Below are 22,561 nucleotides of genomic sequence, written 5' to 3'. Positions count from 1 at the left end.
ATTTTATATCTCTCCATATCAACCTTAGTATTTGCTACATACAAGTGTTATTAGAATCCTGCTAATGTTTTCATCTGCTTACAGTGGTCTCCTAGGTCATTTCCCCCCATTCTTTTGGTCTTCTTGGTTCCTGAGCTTTCCAGTCAATTGGTTCCTAAATTTTCTATAATTGTTGAGCTAGCTATTAAAAATCTGAGTACAATTTTACTAACAACAAGAAAGAAAAGTTTTGAAAAGCGTTAGTTATTAAAAGGACAATTCAAGAGAAACGAAGTCATTGTAATGATATCCCACTTCAAGCAAATAACGCTCATAATATTTGCACAAGCGTATGCTGTTTTTCAAGGCTTCCTGCATGTGTTTTCGAACCGGTTTTCTTTTCCGTTGAAGAAGGCCGCTGAAATAGTTCTGTGGCACTTTCTAATTGAAAACATCACCAGAAATGTCACACTAATTAAGAAGGCTGATAGAAACTGATGATCCGATGCTGGTGACAGAACTGTGAGAGGCTTATTTTGCAAAATGCCAAACCTGCCAGAGTGTTAGCGAACAAAGACAACTCATATTTATTTGTTCACAGTTTGAAGGGGGAAGGATGGATCTTAAGGCAACAGGGTTGTTTCAAAGCATGCCACATTTTACCTTTTGTGAACAGCGCTGCCTTTGAGTGACTGTAGTGCAATATCCCATCCACACAATATAGTCAGTGCGGAATAAATAAAGCGGGAAGGGGTGGAACTGTAATAATCTCTGCAACTGAGTGAAGGAGTGTGTCTGGATCCCATGTTACAGTAGCAAGAACAAATTTATTACGGCAGGGGAAAGATCACATAGAAAGAGGAGATTATCCATTTCCATCACTGCCACAGGCAAATGGAGATCAAGGGAAAGGCTATGCACACATTCACCAGGCTTCCCCATTGCAGAAATTTCTCCAACATGGCATGGAGGTGGAGCTGGCAGTGGTCTCGGTGGTGGGGCAGGGCCAATGGGAAGCAATGCCACGCCCTCTCCATGCAATCTTCACAAGAGCCTGCTAGATCAGGGCGATGGGTCATCCAGCTCAGCGTCCTGTTCTACAGTGGCCAAGCAGATACCCCAATGGGAAACCCGCTAGCAGGACCCAAACGCAAGAGCTCCATCTGCTCCTGCAGTTTCCAGCAGCTGGTATTCAGAAGCAGTACTGGCTCTTAACTGTGGAAGGAGAGTGAGACCACCATGGCTAGTAGCTCTATGTGATTAAGCAACAATTAACCACGGAGGATAAGGCTAGTGTGTCAGGTGTGTGTGCAGGAGCCAGGCCTTGCGACCAATAGGACTTTGCAGGACTGGGGCCTTCCTAAGTTTGTTCTGAAGAGGCAAGACCCACAGGTGAGGCCGATTGGTAACTCACAGCACCTGGTGGCAAGAACTGGGAAGGGATATACAGTAAGGTCAGCATTTCGCTTCAGCTCTTTGCCATAGCTTCCTGCCTTGCTGCGTTTGGCTTCTTGCTTCCTGATACTTGAACCTCGGCTTCTTGACTCCCCGCTTCTTGATCCTCAGACCCTTGACTTCTTGACTCCTGGCTTGTGGACCCCCATTCCTGCTCCCATCCCACCATCTTGCCCCCAGTCCTGACGTCCCCTGCCGGGACTTCGATCGCCCGTGAACCAGACTGTGACATAGTGACTGATGGGAAGTTCTAGGAGCTTATTTCTTTTCTACCTATTAAGTAGCAAAACAGGCTAGAAATGATATGGAATGAAATGCACCAGTAAAATGTCAACCAGTTGCCAGAATGGACAGGGCTCAGAGGTGGACTCTTCACCCTTCTCAAGTTACAATGTCTCAGTAATGGGCAGAAATATGCCTGCTGAATGTTGCCGCTGCCTTCTTATCTGTGGCTCTTAAAGAAGCTCCAACACCAGTTGAGATACAGGCAGCCCCCTGTTTATGCGAGGGTTACGTTCCAAGGCAACACACACATCGGTGAAATTGTGTATAACTGAAACCCATTGAAAAAAGCCTGCAAACACTCCACCCCACCCCACCCCCATTCTGCCCTTTTAGTGACATTTCAATGACGTCTTTATGACGTTTCTGGGTCACTTCTGGGTTCGGTGCAATGGTTGTATACACAGTCGCACACATATTGAACGTGCATAAATGGCGTGCTTACCTGTATGGTCATCTTATTGTGTACACCCACACATACACCCCCCACCTGTATCTCATATTTACCTGTTCAGTTTGTGCTAAATTACCCAGAATAATTAAACCAAGATAGGATTAAATATTTTCAAATTGTATTATCAATGTTGAGGCTTTTGCGAAGCATAATGTTGTCTGCAAGCTGTTGCCTGTCCTGAGGTGAGCTTTTAAAAAATAGATGCCCTGCATGTCATGAGTCAGCAGCACAAGATCTTGGTGCTCTCCAATTTGTCAGAGGTGTCCTTTATTTTTCTCATTGCTACACTCAACGATATAAAGGATATCAGTTTCTCTAGCATCCACTTGTTCCGGTAAGTGGCTTATGTCAAATGTATTAGTAGCAGCAGCAGCAGGAGAAGAAGTGGGAGTGCTCTCAGTACTTAAGCTGCCTTCTCCATGCATTGTCCCAGACTCTGTTGAAAGAGGTTCAGGTTTTGTCCTAGGTGCCGCATGGTGAGTAAAAACATCTGGGTATTGCCACATTTGATCATTTGGCAGGGTGCTGGATGTGGTGCTTTGATGGGTGTGAGGTTCCTTTTCCTGTTTTGCACTAGTGGATGAATCCTGTTGCCCGGATCCCATATGAGGTGGTGCAATTTTTGAAGGAGATATGAGCAAATCTGTGGGAGAGCTGTGCAGCGGGGCACAGTGGATCATCACAGGTTCTTCGGAATCAGTCTCTGACTCACTTTGATTGTCAAAATCTTCTTCTGTCAGGATGTTAATGTTCCTGTTTATTTGTGAATTCAATCTGCCTTCATTTTCAACAACCATCTTTTCAACGACTGCCGAGTCCATTTTAGCTAGGCTTTCTTCCGCACCGGACTGGTAGCCTGTCTCCAGACCTTCATTCCTGCTGCTTTCTCTAATGACTCCAAGATCCATGCTCCCGTGCCCCCTCTCATGGCTTTTCATGCTGTTTGAGGAGAAATGTCTCCCCCTGGAGTGCATTTCTAGCAACTTGCCAATGTGATGCATTTCGTGAGAGGGGAAGAAAACAGAGTTCTCACTTGACTGCCTTTGGTAGGACCGTCTTGTTGGGGCAGGAGAGCCTTCACGGACACTCAGGAACCGTTTCACTTTTCTCAGCATCGAATGCTGCCTTCTGGGTTTATCGTTATTCCGGGGCCAGTTTTCTCCATGGAGGAACTGGCTATCAGTCAGGCTGCAAGTTGAAACATGAAAGCAGTTATTATCCCTATTGCTAACAATGAACTCAATTCTTAGCGTGTGGATCCTTATGGGGCCCCATCCACACATGGAGGCATCATCCATGAAGAAAAGGGAGGCAACTTCTGCAAACCCCCCCCCCCCCCGGATTTCCAGAAGTACAACAAAACCTTTGGGAGGGTAACTCTATGAGGGAAACATAAAAAAACACAGCCCAACCTCAAGGACTGCCTCTCCCCATATAAACCACCCCAGACTCTATGCTCATCATCTGAGGCCCATCTTGGTGTGCCTCCTCCATGTGAAGTCCTGAGGGTGGCAACACGACAACAGGCCTTCTCTGTGGTGGCTCCCCATTTGTGGAATGCTCTCCCCCAGGGAGGTTCGCCTGGTGCCTTCATGATACATCTTTAGGCATCAGACAAAAACGTTCTTCTTCAACCAGGCCTCGGGCGGATTAATATTCTGCAGGCTTTTAATATGTGTCTGTGGGAAGGGTGTGTTATTGTTCCGCTGATTTGTTTTAGTTATTTACATGTGTTTTCATCTTGTAATAAACTACAATATCTTGTCGTTTATTCTGACTAGTAGTCACCGATAGCTTCCTCTAACATGAATTTGCCTACTAGTTGTGGTGCTAAAGGTTGCCTACACTGGATAGGAGGCAATGTTCTCCAGAATACCACTTGCTGGAAGCAAGTGAGAGAGTGCTGCTGCCCTCATGTGCTTGCCTGGTGACTGGAAACAAGAGACTGCATGAGATAGCAGGAGCTCTACTGGATCAGACAAAAGAGCTATGTTCTTATCAGTCTGGTATCTTCTATCAAGAATTAGGTATGTCTAAGCCTGAATTCTTTTAGGACTGGGCTGTTAACGATGAAACAAACTGGGCCCATGAGGAACCATTTTGACCCTATCTTAACTATGGTAGGAGACCGCAGACTTGCGTACCGCATTTCGATGGTGGATCCAAGGAAAGATGGAATGCAGGAGTCTGCAGCTGCTAATGTGTAGGGCGGGAGGGCGGAGGAATCATCCCAGTAAATGTCTTTTTTCATTCTGGGTAAATTCATGTGCATTTCATCAACAGCCAGAAGTGAAACCTGGAACAATGGCTGTGAATTAGAAAGCTTGCAATGCAGTTTTAGGCGCAATAAACTCTGACCACAATCTAGAGAATAGAGAGAACTGCACTATTCATACCCAGAACACCCAACATGACCTTGTCATTAATTTTTCCCAAGCAGCAGTTCCTTGCACCATATGACAAAATTATATTGAAAGGTGGGCATTTCAGAAGCAATATGTGAAGTGGTTGCTGTTTGGAGTAGGGCGGATCTGCTCCCACAGGGCTTTGAACATGCATAAAAGAGCTCCCTTCTGGTAGCTTTAAGCTACAATCTGTCCAGACTAGCCAATGGCCAAAACCAGAGGAAAGTGAGACAACCTCAGAGGAGAAAATGCCACCATTGGCCAGAGTGCTTGCTAGGGTCTAGAGTACCTGCTGTAGCGAAAATGCATGCATATGAACACTAAAGAGACATTTCAGATACTGCAGCAAAAAAATATTTGGAACTCTTGATGATAGCATATTGTAGGGTAATGATGTGTTTCTCCTGTACTTTTGCCAAGAGAACAATCAGCCTCTTAGCTCCGAAATCAGTCACAGCAAAATAAATGAACATGGCAGCAGTGAAGAGCCTTCAGCAATGTGTTGAAGTGGAGCTTGCGAATAAGTGTTCGAAATATGTCTGTAGTCTAATCTGTGAAATGTGGGAGGAGGGCATCACGCAATACTATCCATGGCAGAAAATTTTAAAAAATTACATTGCTGCAGAGCTGAAGAAAATAATTGTCAGTGGCAGCAAGAAAAGTCACACCTGCAGATTCCTATCGATGCACCAATTTGTTTCAAAATCATCGTCGTCTTCACCAAATGGGTTGATGAGCTGCTCAGCAACCTGTTATTAGAATTGCACGTATATATAACAACATCACAAAAAACTGAAATATCAAAAGATATTTATGCTACAGATTTGTACTAATGCACAGTCCCCTAGAGGGTAAGGCCAATGCTTTTGATAGGTGATTATGCAATCTCCACATTTTCCCAAGTGGATTTTGCAGCATGTGGCACCTGATCTACTGGACTGAGAAATCTGTTGGAGTAGGGGAGGTAAAGTATACAAAGAGGCTGGGTTTTCTTTGATAAATCTGACAGATTCTGCCAGCTACAAAGAGGAAGAATCCAAATCCCTCGTCAGTCGTGCTGGGGCTTAACAGACCCAATAAGCACGCGAGACGTAACCGGCTGTGTTCTTAGATAAATAAGGTATACCGTTCATAGTATCAAATTATAAATTGCAGCAGAAGTAACTTAAAAAGTTCAACAAACGAACAAAGTAGAAGACCCAGTGGATCAGATCATACTTTAGTCAGTTCATGCATAAGGTCCATCTGTGTAATGGTGTCTATTCCATCTATCTGTTCGTAAAGTCCAAAAAATCCACATGAAAGGTTGCGTGGCGAGTTCCCGCCCCCCACCAGGATAAATAAAGACGCAAGACACCATAATTTAAGGTTAATTGGGCGAACTAGGCCACAACTTTATTGAATTCAGGAATGAGAGGCATTGGCTTAGGCATTGGTCCTAACGTCTATCCGGCTCCAGCTCATTTGCTGGAGACACGGGGAAGGGTTAACACTATATCGGGGGAGTCTCCTGCCGAGGCACGTCGACTAGGAGCTCCCCCGGGTCACCGCTCTGGGGCGTGCCTTTGGCCCTCACCTCCATAGGCTTCGGACAGGGCCACGCCCCCCGGAATCCTTTAACGGACCACCCTTCGGTCACTGGGGGGAGGTGATGGCGTTCCTCCCCCCCCCACATCCTCTTAACCCCTTCTTACCAGTGCCTACCGCTAACCCACTCTTACCAATGCCTACCGCCAATGCTGAGAAGTTGTGACGAGTTGCTACGAGGTAGGCGAAAAACCAAAAGGCTAGAAATTGCCAATTGGGAAAAATTCCTACCATGCCCCTTGCGGCGACAGACCGAAGTCCATAGCAAAGTCAAAGACCTACCTAACGCCCACTTAAAGGGAGGGAGGGTGGGAAAAACGTGAGGGCTAGCCGGCGAAAAGAGGGCGAGCCCCCTCCGCGCCGGCCCTAAATAGGACAGGCCATGCCCCCCCAGCCAGCCGATTGGCTGGCTGGGGGGGGCAGGCCCGGCCGCGATTCCCCTGCACTCGCGGGGGCTGCGACCAGCCCCCGCTCACGTGGGGTGGGCATGAAGCCCGCAACCCCACCTCCTGGGCAAGCCGGAAGTGGCTTTGTTACAGTTCCACAAAATCCTTACACAGAGACTACACAAGGATTTCCAGAATATTGGCCTTGTTTTGCCATCCTGGGCTTCATCAGTACTTAAAGCTCATATGTGATATTACAGGACAGTAGATCTTATGGCATACTAGTAGCTGCATGACCAATATCACCCTGAAAGCCCAGTTGCTCATGACGGCGAAAGCAGAAGATGGGTGGTTCAGGAAGGAAAGTGTTACTTCATTATGTCACTTCCTGGGCTAACATGACGAAAAGGTCTATATTGGGCCTATCTTACCATCCTGTGATGGCAGAAGTATTGGCTCAAAGGTGCAGTGGTTCCCAGCACGAACCCAGTGGATTCAAGATTAATTACGATTTTACGAACAATTATGTATCTAGATGCTACAGAAGTAGGACAATGAGACTTGCTAGACTACCTAGCTAGGCAGATATCTGTGAACAAGAAATCACATTGCAGGGCATCCTTAAATGAATGTGGAAGATATAAAGGAGAGTGACTACAAGCGGAAACATTGCGTTGGCTCATCTGCCACGGGCAATGCGGCACATGATATCACAGTCTGAAAAGAAATGCAAACCAGGACAATTAAATGCTATTTTAGGATTCCTGGATATGAGAACTGAACAGATTAGTGACTAATCCAGGACAACACAAAGTAGGATTAAAAGGGCCTCATGTGAGGGGGACTGTTGTCCTATACATAACAGCAATGACTGGCAGCCAGACAATGATTTCAAATAACCTGTTTTGCAAACTAACTTGTATTCGGTGCCATCAGTTGATGCAAATGTCCCTTTCATCTAAGACTTCATAGAACCTTTATTTTCAGTGAGGATAGAACTCACAGGAGGAGAATGCTTTTATTTTTATTACTGTATCTTTGTTATTTGTAGAGGGAACCTTTGCATAATACCTTTGGAGCTGTGCTGTAACTTCTCCTTCCAGGCTGTAATGCTTTATGGTGTACATTGTTATTTATTTTTGCACTTCTCTTTGGTTAACAAATCAACATAATATTCTTTTGCGTTCTTCACATTGTCGTATCAGGCAGTAACTTGTGTTTTAACATCATTCCCGGGGCCAGCAGCATAACCGCAACAAACCTTTTGATTAAAAATGCAGCAGAGGGTGTATTCCTACTTGCGATTTCACTATGACATGGTCTGCTTTGTAGATATTGTCAGAGAGTGAGGGGAGAGTTTGACCCAGTGAGCACAGTCATACCTCGGATCTGAAACAGCTTAGTTGCTGAACGTTTTGGCTCCTGAACAATCGAAAACCGGAAGTGAGTGTTCTGAAGCCAAACATCCGTCACAGCTTTCGATTGGCTGCAGGAAGCTCCTGCAACCAATCAGAAGCTGCACCTTGGTTATTGAACGTTATGGAAGTCGAATGGATTCCGTTTGACTTCCAAGGTATGACCGTACTTGCAAGAAGGACTTGTGATGGAGCTGCTTCGGGACTTTGGGAGATTGGAAGTGCTGCTACTTTTTAGTTGCATTGTGACATTAGGAAGTTCTTATGATGAAATTGGACTGGGCTGTGATTTTTTATTACTTCCCCCACACTGGGGGAAAATATTCCTGCATTGCAGGGGGTTGGACTAGGTGACTCTTGTAGCCCCTTCCAACTCTACAATTCTATGATTCTATGTCTGATTAAAATGTATAACCTGCCCCATATCTAGGATTTAAGATGTGTGAGAATCACAATGTAAACATAACATACTAGGGAAACCCAGTGTGTGTGGCTGGGGAAACCCAACCAGATGGGCGGGGTATAAATAATAAAATTATTATTACTTCATATGGTAAAATCAGATTAAAACATATGGTTTGATGTTCCTAAATAGGCACCATTAGAGGATCAATTTTCTCTGGAGGAGGATAGTAGCAGAGGGTTACTGTTTTGTTGCGGCAATCAGTTTATTTGCTAATGTACAGGTTAAGCAGATATTATCGAGGCACTGAGGAAAAGCAAGTATGTTACTCGTCCCCAGGTATGTCTTCACAACTCTGTGGGCAGGCCCATACTAGCTAACAACTCTCACCAGACTCCTGGGAGACAGGCATGCATACGAACTATTTGTTTGCACCAGTGTTTCCGTGTGCAATGGCTTCTGAAAGGGCCGTCACAGCCCTACAGATCACGGAGGCCCTGTGTATGTTCAGCATTGATTGCTCCTATTGCTCCTGGCCAGGAATCTACTCTGGCAGGGATGCTGAGCCTGAGGCCCTCTAAATGACTCCCATTGCCTTTCATTATTGGCCATGCTGGCTGGAGCTGATGGGAGTTGGAGACTAACATCAGGGAGTGGCGCACATTCCCCTCCCCTGTGCAATGGCAAGGTTTCATCTGATACAGTGGCTGTACCCTTTCGGGGAGACATGAGCTCTTCCACAGCCATGTATGCTTTTGTCTTTCCAAGGATGGTCTGTTGCAATGAGGTGTACTTGGCATTATGGAGCTCTGGTAAGAGTGGGGAGATGCATATACAACGGTACCTTGGTTCCCAAACGCCTTAGTTCCCAAACACCGAAAACCCAGAAGTAAGTGTTCTGGTTTTTGAATGTTTTTCGGAAGCCGAACGTTCAATTTGGCTGTTGGCTATTGTTTCCGAGGCTCCTGCACCAATCAGAAGCCATGCCTTGGAAGTCAAACAGACTTCTGGAAGGGATTACGTTTGAGAACCAAGGTACCACTGTATTTGGGGCTTTTGTTTTTGCTGTTTATTTTGTGTTTTTGTTTTTGAGGATTTTTTGGTTAAATTGTTTTTGTGACTGTGTGGAACCCAGTTCAGCTATTAATTGATTGATTGTGTGACTGTGGAAATGGATAAAAGCCCCCCATCCAAACAATGACTATCATTAGTGCAAGTAAGAAATAATTTTTATTTTATTTTTATCATCTGCAATACTGTCTTATTTATTTTATAATACAGTACATTGATTATTGCTTTCATTTTCTGGATCAATGGTCTTGTTAGGTAGTAAAATTCATGTTAAATTGCTGTTTTAGGGGTTGCTTTTAAAAGTCTGGAACGGATTAATCCGTTTTGCATTACTTTCTATGGGAAAGTGCGCTTTGGTTTTGGAACGGACTTCCAGAACGGATTAAGTTTGAGAACCAAGGTACCACTGTACACTGTAGGACAATGATTGGAGAGCAACTTCCCTCTTCATCTGTGATATCCACTATGGTAGAAGCAGGAAGCTCTGGCTACTCACTCATATCTCTCTGTCACTGTCTCTGTACTATTTTCTTTTTACAAAACACCATTGAGTGGGCTCCTGCCCTTTAAAGGCAGCCTCAAAGCCCCCCCACTCCACTAATACAGTTGATGAAGTGGTCTGTGAAATCCAAGGCTGGCAGATTCCTCTATACACCACGTACATAGCCTTCTCAGTGGGATTTCAAGAGACAGAATAACACTTGCAGCAATTTATAGTAGGCTATGTATAAAACTGCCAAAACCTGCATTGCTGATAGTAGGGCTGTTTGCAAAGTTGAGCTACAAGGGGCTCGACACATTGGTGTGGCTGATACTGGGCAGGGTGCTGTGCATAATACTTGGAGTTTGCAAGAAGCCTGTGATCCAGAAATGCAGCTCGCAGTGTCGTCGTAAATGCCAAACCTTCTGCAGTATGCACTATCAGCAGTACGAATGTGTTCAGATCATTGTAAAACACATAGCACATTGGATAGCTATATATTTTTGGTATTACCTAAATCCAGTGCTTTTTTCCCTAAAAAAAAATGTTTAGGGGTACTCTCATTTTCCTACTCATATTGAAATACTGCCCCTCAATGAGGCCAAACTTAGATTCACAAAATGTTTCAGGGTATGTAAACCCCTGCATCCCCCCAGAAAAAAGCACTGCCTAAATCACTATGTGATGTTGTATGCTGAATAATTGCTAAGTGTCCCTCTCTATCCCCTTTACTTTGTAATTGCGTCTATTCAGATTGCAAGCCTGAGAAGCATAGCCGGTGTGCTTTTAAGCTTTATAGGATATTTTTTAAATAGAAAAAAGCAGTCTGAATATCATTGTTACTTTATCTTAGCCTGGCTTGAACTATGAGACATGGATGTCAGATATGATGCTGTTGGCTGAGCTTCATGAAGCTCACAGTGGGCTGTGTCCAGTGGTGACCTTGTGTGACTACAATGGGCTTCTATCTGAGTGACAGGACAGACTTTCCAGAGCAGATTTTCCAGAGCAGATTTGCAAGGGAATGGGAGAGGGGAATGGGGGAGGGGGAGGGAAGGAGAGGAGCAATAAAAGTACAGATAGCTTTTTGAAGGGGCCCTATACTTCCATTGACTTGGCTGGAAGAAATCTTACTCACTGAATCTGAACAAAAAAATCACAAGAAAATTCTGAACACACTGGAAAACTATAGTAGCGATTTACCTTTAGCCATCCTGCATAGAAGAAAAACTGTAACAATGTGAAGATAGGAATGTAAAGATCTAAATCATGACCTGGATAGTTCTGTTCAGGGTCCAAAAACTGACGTCCTATCAGGCACGTGAAGAAGAAGGTGTAGACAGCAAGTGTTACAACCTGAAATGAATTAAGGCCACATTAAGCTACTGCTAAGGATATAATAAGGCAAAGGTAAAAGGTAAAGGACCCCTGAATGGTTAAGTCCGGGCAAAGGAGACTATGGGGTGCAGTGCTCATCTTGCTTTCAGGCCGAGGGAGCTGGCATTTGTCCACAGACAGCTTTCTGGGTCACGTGGCCAGCATGACTAAACCGCTTCTGGTGCAACAAAACACCATGGCGGAAGCTAGAGCACATGGAAATGCTGTTTACCTTCCCATCGCAGTGGTACCTATTTATCTACTTGTACTGCTTTCGAACTGCTAGGTTGGCAGGAGCTGGAACAGAGCAACAGGAGCTCACCCTGTCGCATGGATTTGAACCGCCAACTTTCAAATCAGCAAGCCCAAGAGGCTCAGTGGTTTAGACCACAGCACCACCTGCGTCCCTATTATGGATATAATTACTGTATAAGAAGTGTGCCATATCCATCTCTCTCTCTCTCTATCTATCTATCTATCTATCTATCTATCTATCTATCTCTGTCTCTATCTCTAGACCTACACAGTGAACGTGCAAAGTTCTGTTGGCCACCTACAGTGCAATACATTCTCATGCAAGATGATACAAATGTGACATGGCAGAGGGAGAGCAGCTCCAAGTTGGGCTGTTAGGTTTGGTCTTTATTGAGTCTCCAATTCCACCTCAGCCCTAAGAAGTGAATAAACCGGGATGGGGAACCTGAGGCCCTCCAGAGGACTCCAACTACCACCATCCTTGGCTATTGGCCAGTCTGGCTGGGGCTTCTGGGAGTTGGAGTCCAGCAACATCTATAAGGCCACAGGATCCCCATTCATGGAATCAACTATCTGTGAAAGCAGGAGGAGGTGGAGGGAGAAACACAAACCTTTCAGGCTTTGAATATACACTACATTTAAGTTTAAACTTTTCGGCATCCCAAGATCCATCTCTATCCACCATTCAACATTGTTTCTATATATTGGCAAAAGGTTTCACTTAGATACCTGTGTGTACACTAGGGGAATTCCAACCCAGTCATAACCAAATAGCAGGCTACACCATGATCGATAACGATTCATCTCCTAAGTGGAAAACAAACAAACACGAACACAAAGTTGATGTGGTCACTGAAGAGAATGTGACTTCATTCTTATTATTATTAGCATGGTGGAGCTTGGTAGTAATAGTGATGTAACAGACTCTCTGGCTGCAATTGGTTTAACTGATGTGATGTCACAGCGTAGCAGAGCAGGATTGGTTTAGGCAGTGGATTGCCTAGGGGGATGGCAGATCTTAGAGCTAGAACTCTAAGGCTGGAACCTTAAAGCCAAATAGTAACATTTCATGAAATTGACAGTGCAATCTATACATGTCTACTCAGAAGTAAGTCCCCTTGAATTCAATGAGGCTTGCTCCATCCAGGTATCTGTGGATAGGATTGCAGCCTAAACTATGCAATTATATCCTGGATTTTTCAGTTGAACTTTAAATCATATCATTGCTACAGGCAAGAGGAGGTCACTTGTGCATGACAGGAGACAATATAACACTGTATTTTTGGAACACACCTTTCATGTTTCCTGGGGCCAGGAACAGCAATTTTAATGTCTTACAAAGTCCTAGAATGACACTACTATGAGGGCATTGTGGGAAATTAAAATGGCGGCTCCCAGACCCAATTGCCTAGTACTGCTGTTAGGTAAGCCAGAGGAGACTTGCCAGCATAGGAGAGGAATCACTAGTGGGCATTTTGTCTGCCCCACACTCAAGCCTGACAGCAGCCCTGCAACAGGCTACAAATGCAATGAAAATAAGGCATTCGAAATGCGAACCAGTGGAAGTGTAGGATGTGAAGATGTCTTGCCTGGGGTGTCATCTGATCTAGGGCTGGCCCTAGTGTACTGTAGTGTAGGATGAAACCCAGTCACTATGATATAATGGAAAGGAAAGAGACAGGACTATGGTTTATATATGTAAAACAGGAATGTTTAAGAAAGAGCACATCTCACCCCCTATGGCGTTAAGCTGTGTTGGCTTACTTACGATCAAAAGGGTCTGCAAGTCTACACTGTCTCTGATCCTTCCGTCCTGTCGCGCTTTCGCTGCCAAATTTCCAAACCAGACAAAGGGGACCCAGTATTTAAGGTGGGGAGATTTAAGTTCATCAAATATTTTCCTTTCCTCTGGTGTCATAAAACCTGTTTATAAAGAAATAGAGTTGGCTTTGGATCTCCTATATATGTTCAGAAAGCGCATCCTCTGAAGCACGTGACCCCAAACAACCTTACTCATTTCTGCTTGTACTCATGTATTATTAAAAGGATGACTATAAACCCCTTCGTACAATCAAACGTTATGTCTAAAACAAGGGTGACAAATCGGCTCTTGGAGCAGTTTTATATGACGTTCAATGGCCCAACCAAACTGTAGCCAAGGTGTATTTAAAAAAACAAAAAACTGTCAGTTTCACCTGAAAGAAAGAGAAGCAACAGCTCATGCTGTGTACTGCATATATATGGTGGTCCCAAGCCACCTTTGGGGTTGGTCTGGAGGCAGCCGTTGGTGCAGAATGTGGAGGATAGCAGTGACATGCGGTGAATTTTTTTTGTAGGGGAACAGTTAGAGCCAGAGATATCAGCTTCTGAGGACAATTTTTTTTTTGGGGGGGGGGTTGTTGTGCGTGTGAGCATCACGCCTTCCTCCATAAGTTGGGCAGAAGCTTCCTTGGCTTTGGGAAGGAGGTGCCTGGCCTCTGACAGAAACTCTTAACGATGGGTTTCTACCATTTTGAATCTAAGCTCTTAAAGTCAAACTGCACCTGCTTGTGGAATCCCATTTCCTATAATGCTACATTTAGCATGATTGTCATGGTTCATGCATCACCCTAAGTACTTACTAACTGGAAAAGCAACTCCCAGGATAAGGACGGAAGTGATGCTTCTCTTTCTGATGATGTGGCCCTGTGCCTTGTCTATATATATGCTTTTGATACGTCAAAAGATTCTGCCCCTGCTCAGTTATGACCACATGTGACATGGCTGAGATGGAGAAGAAAAGAAATGGACAAATACCTCCTTCTACCACGTGGTCCATTGTTGGAAATCGCTTATAGACGGCTGTGCTCACTGAACGGAAGATGAGGACGGACGTTAAATTCACGTAACGTATTAGAGTTCTTCTGAGCAAGCGGCCGTGCTCGTCTCTCCCCTGGATAGTACTGGAGATCAATAACATAAGTCTGTCTGGCCACGGCAGATTTACAAACTGGTTCCACCAACGGTTCACCACCAAAGTAACATAGAAGCCTGGAGATTTTGAAAGATCCCGATTCACATTCGTCGCTGCAAATCATCACATAGCTCTGGCTCTTCTAAAAAATGTGCACAGTTAAAATATACACCTAGGCTTACAACAACTCCGTCATGGAAAGCGCTGGGGCCTATAACTCAGTAGTGGGGAACCTGTGGCTCTCCAGTTGCTTCTGGACTCCCACCCATCCTAGTCAGGAAGCACAATGGTTAGGGCTGATGGGAGTTGCAGTCTAGTAACATCTGGAGGCAGGGATGCCAACTTGAATAAAATATGGGGGGGGGGGAGAAGCCCTGCCATGCATAATTGATCACAAGATGTGGCGCACACACACCATTTGAATGGTAATGTCCATCAACTTAGGGGGGGCGGGCCCTTCAAATATTTTATTGGGGGGATGGAAAGCACCTCAGCCCCTAGGAGTTGGCTCCTATGTGTGGAGGGCCAAAGGAGGTTTTCCACCACTGCTGTAGCTCTTTTGTGAAGTCAGATTTCTTGACAGGAGTATTCAACAGGAAAATATCACGACAGAGCAGCAAGTGGATTCCTACTCCCACGCCACAATTCAAGGTGCACAGCACCCAAGACCTGCCACATTATTTTGGCAACAAGAGGCAGAAAATTCCACAAGAACTTCCCCTCCTTCTCCTCCCAAGCAGTAAAAATACAATCCTAATAATTTAAATAAGTAACAACTCACTGCCTTTTCATGATATCCGCTCTGCCTGAAGCGGATGCTACACTTTGCCAGCCCTGGTAAATGGGCAGAAGCTAGTGCTAGCATGTCTCCCATCCTCAGACTGGTACTGACATTGTGATCGTACCAGCATCAGAGCAGCTTGTGAACTGAGCTGCCTACTGGCTGTACAACCCTGGTGCATATGATGTGCAGTTAATATTAAACAATTTGGGAGTAAGAAATCTGGGCCAATCTACCATGACTCACCCAGAGATCTATCCAGTAGATCCCAAACGTCTTCCTGCTCATCCCTGCTTCAAGGTTAGTGGTGAAGTCCTAAACGAAGACATGGTAATTATGGGATATATATATATGTATATACTCACCAAGCACAAAAGTAACTGGGATTTGTTCTGCATACTTGTCACAATAAATGGCCAGTTTTTCAAAGTATCGTTTCTGGCTACCAGTAAGAAAAAATCTGCAAGGACAAAAGAAAAGGGGGGGGGGGGAGAAAGATATTAGTTTTTCAAATTAGTTTTGTATAAAGAGCAGGTTAATTCCCTCTTAAGAATATAATATGGGCAAGTAGGAATACTAGTATTAATAGTCATTTACTGCATAGGAGGTGATAAGGAAGCTCGTCTGTGTGTTTCACAATTATGACAAAAGCCACTGCTCCGAGACTGACAAGTGAATGGAAAAATCTCAGATATGCAGAATGAAATGCATTATACAACTATTATTCCGGGCATATAACTCATTGGGGCATGCTTCTCAGCAGACATGTATAGGCTTGTCCCTGCTTAGCAACGTGGGTGAAAATGAGAAATATTCAGTGCATTATGACAATATTTCTATAACAACACAATTCCGTATAACGGTAATAATACAGCCCATTAAAAATAGAGATCTGATTATATAATCCATGGTGGGAAAGGGGGAATCAATCAAACAATGGCCATAACAGCTTATGCAGGTTGTGAATCTTGGAGGTTGTGAAAGATGCAAACTCTAAATCCACATCAGCACCCAGATCAAACTATGCAGATTGCATCTAAACGACTCTCATTAATATTTAGGACATTCCACAAAAGATCTATAACAAGACAAAATTGGCTAGATTGCACCCCCCTTTTTATTCATTTATAAAAAAACAGTTTTACACCACCTTTCAGTCCTAACTAGGGCCCCCTGTAGGAGTGAACAAGAAGACGATAACAAAATTAAAATTCAACAACAAAATTAAAACAGAAAATTACAGATCAAACAAGAGCACAATAAATAAAAAACCATTGTAAGCATGCAGCATTATAAAACATTTTTGCTGCCTGTCTAACTGTCATCAGAGATGGGGCCAGTCTAATGTCCCTGGAGAAGCTGTCATGTGATCCAACTCTGAAGAAACCCAAAGCTCTGGCCAAGGACACCTCAGGAAGCAACCCACCCTCAAAGCTCTACTTGCAGAAATTTGATAGGAAAAACCATCGCAAGACATAAATGGGCCTGTTTTTGCTAGAATATATTACTAACTGTGGGGGAGGGGAAACTATAGCTCTCCTATTGACATATTATTATAATTGAATATTTGTCTTCATAAAGGCATGTAGCTTTGTTTTCACAACACTTTTGCTGTTGAATATCAGAGACTTTTCCATTTCATTGTCAGTCGGTGTAGGAGTGACTCCCAAGATAACTGCAAGGCAATCAGCTTCCTTTTTGGAACAGGAGGCATGGGGGCTGCACAAGAGATCCTGGACCATGTATGCTCTTGCTGAAGCCAAGCGGGTCTGAGTCTGGTCAGTGCCTGGATGGGTAGACCCTGGGAAACCTCTTGTACGCTGTCTCGGGTTCCATGAGAAAAGTAGGATATACATTTAAGAAGATTACATAAATAGTGATATTGCATAGCTCCTTCAGTAGAGCTTGTGCAGGAGAACATCCTAGTGGATTGTGTCCCACATAGTCATGTTTCTTCAAGTCTTTGAGTACCAATCTTTATGTGGCCTAGATAGCACCATCCTTCTACAAGAAGATACAAGCAGACCTGGGGGAAATTCAGGTTTGGAGAAGTAAATAAATTCCTTGTGGAGGAGAACAAACCCATGCATTTGCAGCGGGGGAATAGTTCAGGCCACAGATCACTTGAGTGTTGGTGAGGGGGATGGGAGCCATAAAACTGGGAGGTGTGGCTAATCTTTCACCCTCCAGATGTTGCTTGATGACAACTCCCATCATCCTTCAGCATGGTTGGCCATGTTGGCTTGAGCTGATAGGACTCCCAACAACATTTGGAGGGCTACACATCCCTGGAACAGAGTATCCTGAGAAAGGGCAGGATTGGCTACAACTGCATCCTGAACAGAAAACAACATACTGAAACGTTTTGTTGCAGATCCCTCCATCATTATCCAAGGAAAGATTGCAATACAAAGTTTTTCACGAGGTGGGGAAAAAAAACCCAGTACCTGTATAATAGACTTATTGCCGTGTAGAGAAAAGCAAAGAGCAAAAATTCTCTGTAAAGCAGTTTGTAGATGCTCCCTTTCCACTTGAGAAGCAATCTGTGGAACCCAAAGAAAGTGGCATTTGCTACTTTACTAGAGTATGTGACTGTCATCGCCTCTGCTGGTTGCTCCTGGGAAAATGGAAAGACAAAACACAACAGGTAACCCGTATAATTTTTATTTATTTATTTGCGTATTGATAATCCACACTTTCATTAAAAAATATACACCAAGGCGGTATACTACATATAAGAATGCAATCAGAAAAAACATCCATAAAAATGCTATTATAAGATCGAGAAAGCATCAGTGGTTAAAAAAGGGGTCTGAAAGAAGATAGGAGTGGGTCCCACCAAACCTCTACTGGTAAGGTGTTCCACAGGCCACACTAATGCCTCCTTCCACTCCCTAGTGAAGGACAATTGAAACTCAGGGGTGTGGGGGACTACCACACTTGCCCCATCGGAAGATCTCAGTACATGTGGTAGCGTTGAAGGGATCAGATGATTCTTAGAGTAATCTGGGCCTAAGCTGACTAGGGTTTTGTGAATTAACACAAACACCTTGAACCTGGTTGGGTAGCAAATCAGCGACCAGCGCATCTCTCTCAGCAGAGTTACTGAGCGCAGTAACTTGTTGCCAGTAAGCCACTCCTGTGAACAGTCTGGCAGCTGCATTTTGCCCTAGTTGAAACTTTTAGAAGGGATACAGGGGCAGACCCACGTAAAGCGTGTTACAGTAATGAAGCCTTGAGGTTACCAATGCCTGGGCCATTGTGGTCAGGCTTCTGTGGTCCATAAATAGTTGCAGCTGGCATACCAGCAGGAACTGGTAAAAAGCACTCCTGGTCATGGAGGTCACTTGGGCCTCTGGTGACAGAGGTGGCTCAAGGTGTACCCACAGACTGCGTCCCTGCTCCTTCAGAGAAAGTGCAACCCCACCCAGAACAGGAAATCCAGCTGTCTCCTGGATCTGGGAACTACTCATCCACCAGGCCCCTCTTTCCAGGATTTAAGCTCAGGTTTTTTTACGTAGAATATCAACTTGGACATACAGCATCACAGCAGCCACCACAAGGAACAGTGTTACCAGAGTATCCACAGCATGTACAATCCGGATGCCTGCTGTGATTTCCACAGACATAGCCTACATTTTCCCAAGCTACGTAGCTCCAAGGGATAACAATATGCTGTAAATTATGAATTCTGTAAGAGACACCGGATCCTGCAATTGTGTGGCAACCCTGCTAATAGACAGAATATATTCTATGTAACTCAAGCTGTTCTAACGCCAATCTAACATGTCATTAGCAATGATGCAGCAACGAGCATAGAAATACCAATAGACCCTCTGGACTTTTACTGGGGTTTCAACATGCTGCTCAGAATGCAGCTTTCCATCCACCGGGTAGACTCAGCAGTAGGAGACGTGTTTCCCAACTAAGGCAAATGTTCCATTAGTGCAGGGGCGACCAACTCTCAAGAGACTGCCATCTACTCACAGAGTTAAAAATTGGCAGTGATCTACCCCCTTTCTTGGGGTTCAGGTCAAAGTTGTTAAGCTTTTTTTAGGGGAGCCACAGTTGTTCAGCTTCTTTGGGGAGAGCCAGTGACCTACCTGTTGGACATGCCTGCATTAGTGAAATCTCTAGCTGAAACATTTTCAAAGCACTGATTAAGCCAGTTGGGATAGCAAAAAGTAGCAAAAAGCCATTAGTTGCAGTAATGCAGTATGCATTGGCCATGTTTAAGAAACCACCTAACAAAGACATGAGCTTCAATCTGGCTTTACTGAAAATGGTGGAATTTAGGCTGTAATCCCCTAAACACTTAACCTGGGAGCAAGCCCCACGAAATTCAAGAGGATTTACTTGCATGCAGACTTGCATGGTTTTATTAGCCACACATAATGGATAATGGGATTGTACATTAGCCTCCAAACCATATTATTTATTCAATTTATAACTCAAACTTTTCAAAAAAATAATAAAATAATAATAATAGATTTTAAAAACTCATATTGGAAAGGAGTATTAATTCCACCTCTATTCATCATTTCCCCTTTGAGGCCCTTCCATGACACCCTCCCAAGAAACGAGCTCATATAAATTGATCACGCAAGCTTTAAAAAAAGTATTAAATAATCACAGACAGACAATAATCTCCCCATCGTGAAAAGCAACCACCGAATGCCTCTACAGTCAGTACTTTTAATGCAACCATAAATAACTGCTGTGTGTGTTGTACAGTAACTGTGTATCCTAGAATTGCAAGTGTAAATAAAACACCGTAAGAACGTCAATCACATGCAGGCACAGAAAGGCTATAGCATGACTGGTCGAGGTAAATGGGGCTTTGCTGCATGTTTAAAAATTCCCCCCCAAAAATATTTGTTCAAGTGTTAACTTAGGTTAACTCAAGCACGGAGGGATATCAAAATAAAAATTGACTAACCTGCTCTCCTGATGAGATCACTCAAACACGGAGATGATGATCTGAGGCCTTCTGCGCTCCCCAAGCGTGGGAGGGTTCAGGTCACTTTGTTTCCCTCTCCACCTTAGGCACACAGCCTATCAGGGCTTTAATTGCTCCCTGGAGTCCTCACCATAGCGGACTGACAAGCACAGGGGTTAACGTGTCTTTCCACTTCTGGAAGCCTGTTTTTGCCAAGTTCTCTACTGCTGCCAGCTACAACAGGGAACAAACGCAAGCAGCAGCAGCTGCTGATCTGGCTCTTTTCTAATCTATAATTATCACTCCACTTGTTATCCAAAGGAGGACCCCCTTTGGTCTGAATGCAGAACCAACCGTGGGCATGATTTGCCATGATGTTTTTTCAGCTTGGATTCCCCCCCCCCTTTCTGCCATCTGCCTAGTGCAGAAGAAGTAAAGAACCACTTCAAAAAACAGGAGCCTGCTTCTTTTAAAGTGCTACAGAGCAACCTGTGTCAAAAACAAATGAGACCCCCCCCCCTTTTTTGGGTTGCAACCCTTAACTGCTCTGCAAAGTTCAAAAACTTGTGCAATTTGGTGAAGGGGAATTGGATCAATAAATAGGTATTGCTTTGCCTGATTTATTTTTTCTGAAGGCAATCTGTCTGTGCCTGTCTCCAGTGCTTGCTGAGATCAGGAGAAAATACATTACAAAAATAATGTGATTAATCTGAAGACTGTATAATAGGAAGATGTGTGAGGTCTGGGATTCTGGGCTTTAAAAAAAACCTAAATCCTGTTAACAGAAAATAGCAAAAACAAAAAACAAAAACAACCCCCCCCAAAAAAAGTCAATTAGAATAAATTATGCACATTGAACATGTCATTTGTGTGTGTGTTTTCTGTAACCTGACTCATGATGTGGATATGCTTTGTTTTGGTGGCCCAGGGTTCCTGGTGGAAGAATTAGGAATTCTGTGATGCATTTTCTCTCTCCTCCAAAGCCTACAAGATGAGGAAGGTTAGGGGTCTGACTGGTGGGGCAGGAGGCTTGCTCATTCCTTGGAAACAAGTGGAACTAGTGAGAAGTCGTGGCTCAGGGAATTTATTTGGGGCTTGAAGGGACCAATGTCTGGAATGCAGAGTAGAATTAGTTAACATAAATAATATGACATGGTAAATATGCGAGATGAATGAATCAGGACTTAAGTCTGACATGTGATGAAATGGTTGCATTATTGACTGGGTTTTTTAGGCTTTGCTAGTGACATTGTTCTTGACTATTTTTCCAGTATTCAGAGATACCGTAGTTTATTCTGATACATCAATTCAGTAGTTCATTCAGGTTTTCCACTTAATAAACATATAGGCCATCAGCAAGAGCTAGGGATGGATGAATCTGCCAATTTGCCCCGTTTCTTATTTTCCTACTCTTAGATTCAGTTCTCCACATTTTTGCAGTACTATCCAATTAAAAAACCCCAAAACTTAATGAAAATTCACCAGCATTTCAGTGTGTATGTCCCCTGATGAGAAAATTGTTGTATGCACCTAAACACGTTACAGGCAATTTCCTTTAATATATGCATATTTGTATAGTAGTTTCACTAATACATGCATTTCTTTCTCCATATTCACTTTCTCCATGTTCATGCATTTTTGTACACATTGTTGGGTGGCAGAACTGCATCAAGTGTGAATTTCAAAGGCTAGCTGGGTTTCAGTCTGAGTGTTGGTTCAAGAAATGCGAAACAGGCAGTTTCTCATTGATCATGCAAACAAAACTGAATTTCACCTCTATCCCAAGTAAGAACCTTTGTACAGTCATACCTTGGAAGTCGAACAGAATGTGTTCCAGAAGCCCTGTCAGACATTCGGCTTCCAAAAGTAGTTCGCAAACCAGAACACTCATGTGTTTGTGAGCCAAAACGTTCGAGAACAAGGCTGTTCGAAAACCAAGGTATGACTGTACTCTGGCATTTCAGTCTGTGTGAGTGATCTCGTGTGTGTAGATTGGCTGTGTACAAAGGACTGCTATAGAGGGGACAATTGTACCTTGCACTCAGGGGTGGAGAACCTATGGTCCTCCAGTTCTTGTTGGACTACAACTCCCATCATCCATGGTCACTATCTACGCTGACAGGCATTGGAATCCAACAGCATTTGGAGGGCAACGGGTTCCCCAAGCCTGCCTTGTTTAGTACCTGGGATGAATTTGCAAAGCTCCACTCTGCACTGACAGTAGCTGTTAGGAGGGAAGAACAGGGAATCGAGACGCTCCATCTTTGCCAGCCATCAAGAGATCAGCACTTTTACAACTGCTAGCACTGCTAACATTTTAGATGCTAATGGGTATTCA

General features: G+C 44.0%; 2 protein-coding genes across 3 annotated transcripts in view; one reads left to right on the top strand and one right to left on the bottom strand.

Moving 5' to 3' along the window:
- RAB3IP (RAB3A interacting protein) overlaps nucleotides 1-22,561 on the top strand; it is a 51,239-nt gene that overhangs the window by 1,360 nt on the left and 27,318 nt on the right. The gene's annotated exons all lie outside the window — the stretch shown is intronic.
- On the bottom strand, nucleotides 2,416-20,682 carry BEST3 (bestrophin 3). Of its 2 annotated transcripts, XM_081211942.1 has the most exons (10): nucleotides 20,224-20,680; nucleotides 17,732-17,901; nucleotides 15,650-15,744; nucleotides 14,347-14,580; nucleotides 13,319-13,473; nucleotides 12,280-12,357; nucleotides 11,122-11,274; nucleotides 5,244-5,324; nucleotides 4,315-4,466; nucleotides 2,416-3,358 (listed from the first exon to the last, which is right to left on the bottom strand). In XM_081211942.1, the coding sequence occupies exons 2-10, from the start codon at nucleotides 17,881-17,883 to the stop codon at nucleotides 2,425-2,427; spliced, it is 2,034 nt and encodes a 677-aa protein (XP_081068068.1). In that variant the 5' UTR covers nucleotides 17,884-17,901; nucleotides 20,224-20,680; the 3' UTR covers nucleotides 2,416-2,424. The 2 variants fall into 2 exon arrangements, with proteins under 2 accessions (XP_081068068.1, XP_081068069.1); XM_081211943.1 differs by lacking the exon at nucleotides 5,244-5,324 and having other exon boundaries at nucleotides 20,224-20,682.

This window comes from Podarcis bocagei, assembly GCF_964188305.1.
Source record: "Podarcis bocagei genome assembly, chromosome: 10".
NCBI lineage: Eukaryota > Metazoa > Chordata > Lepidosauria > Squamata > Lacertidae > Podarcis > Podarcis bocagei.
This window is presented reverse-complemented; position numbering and strand designations above follow the sequence as displayed.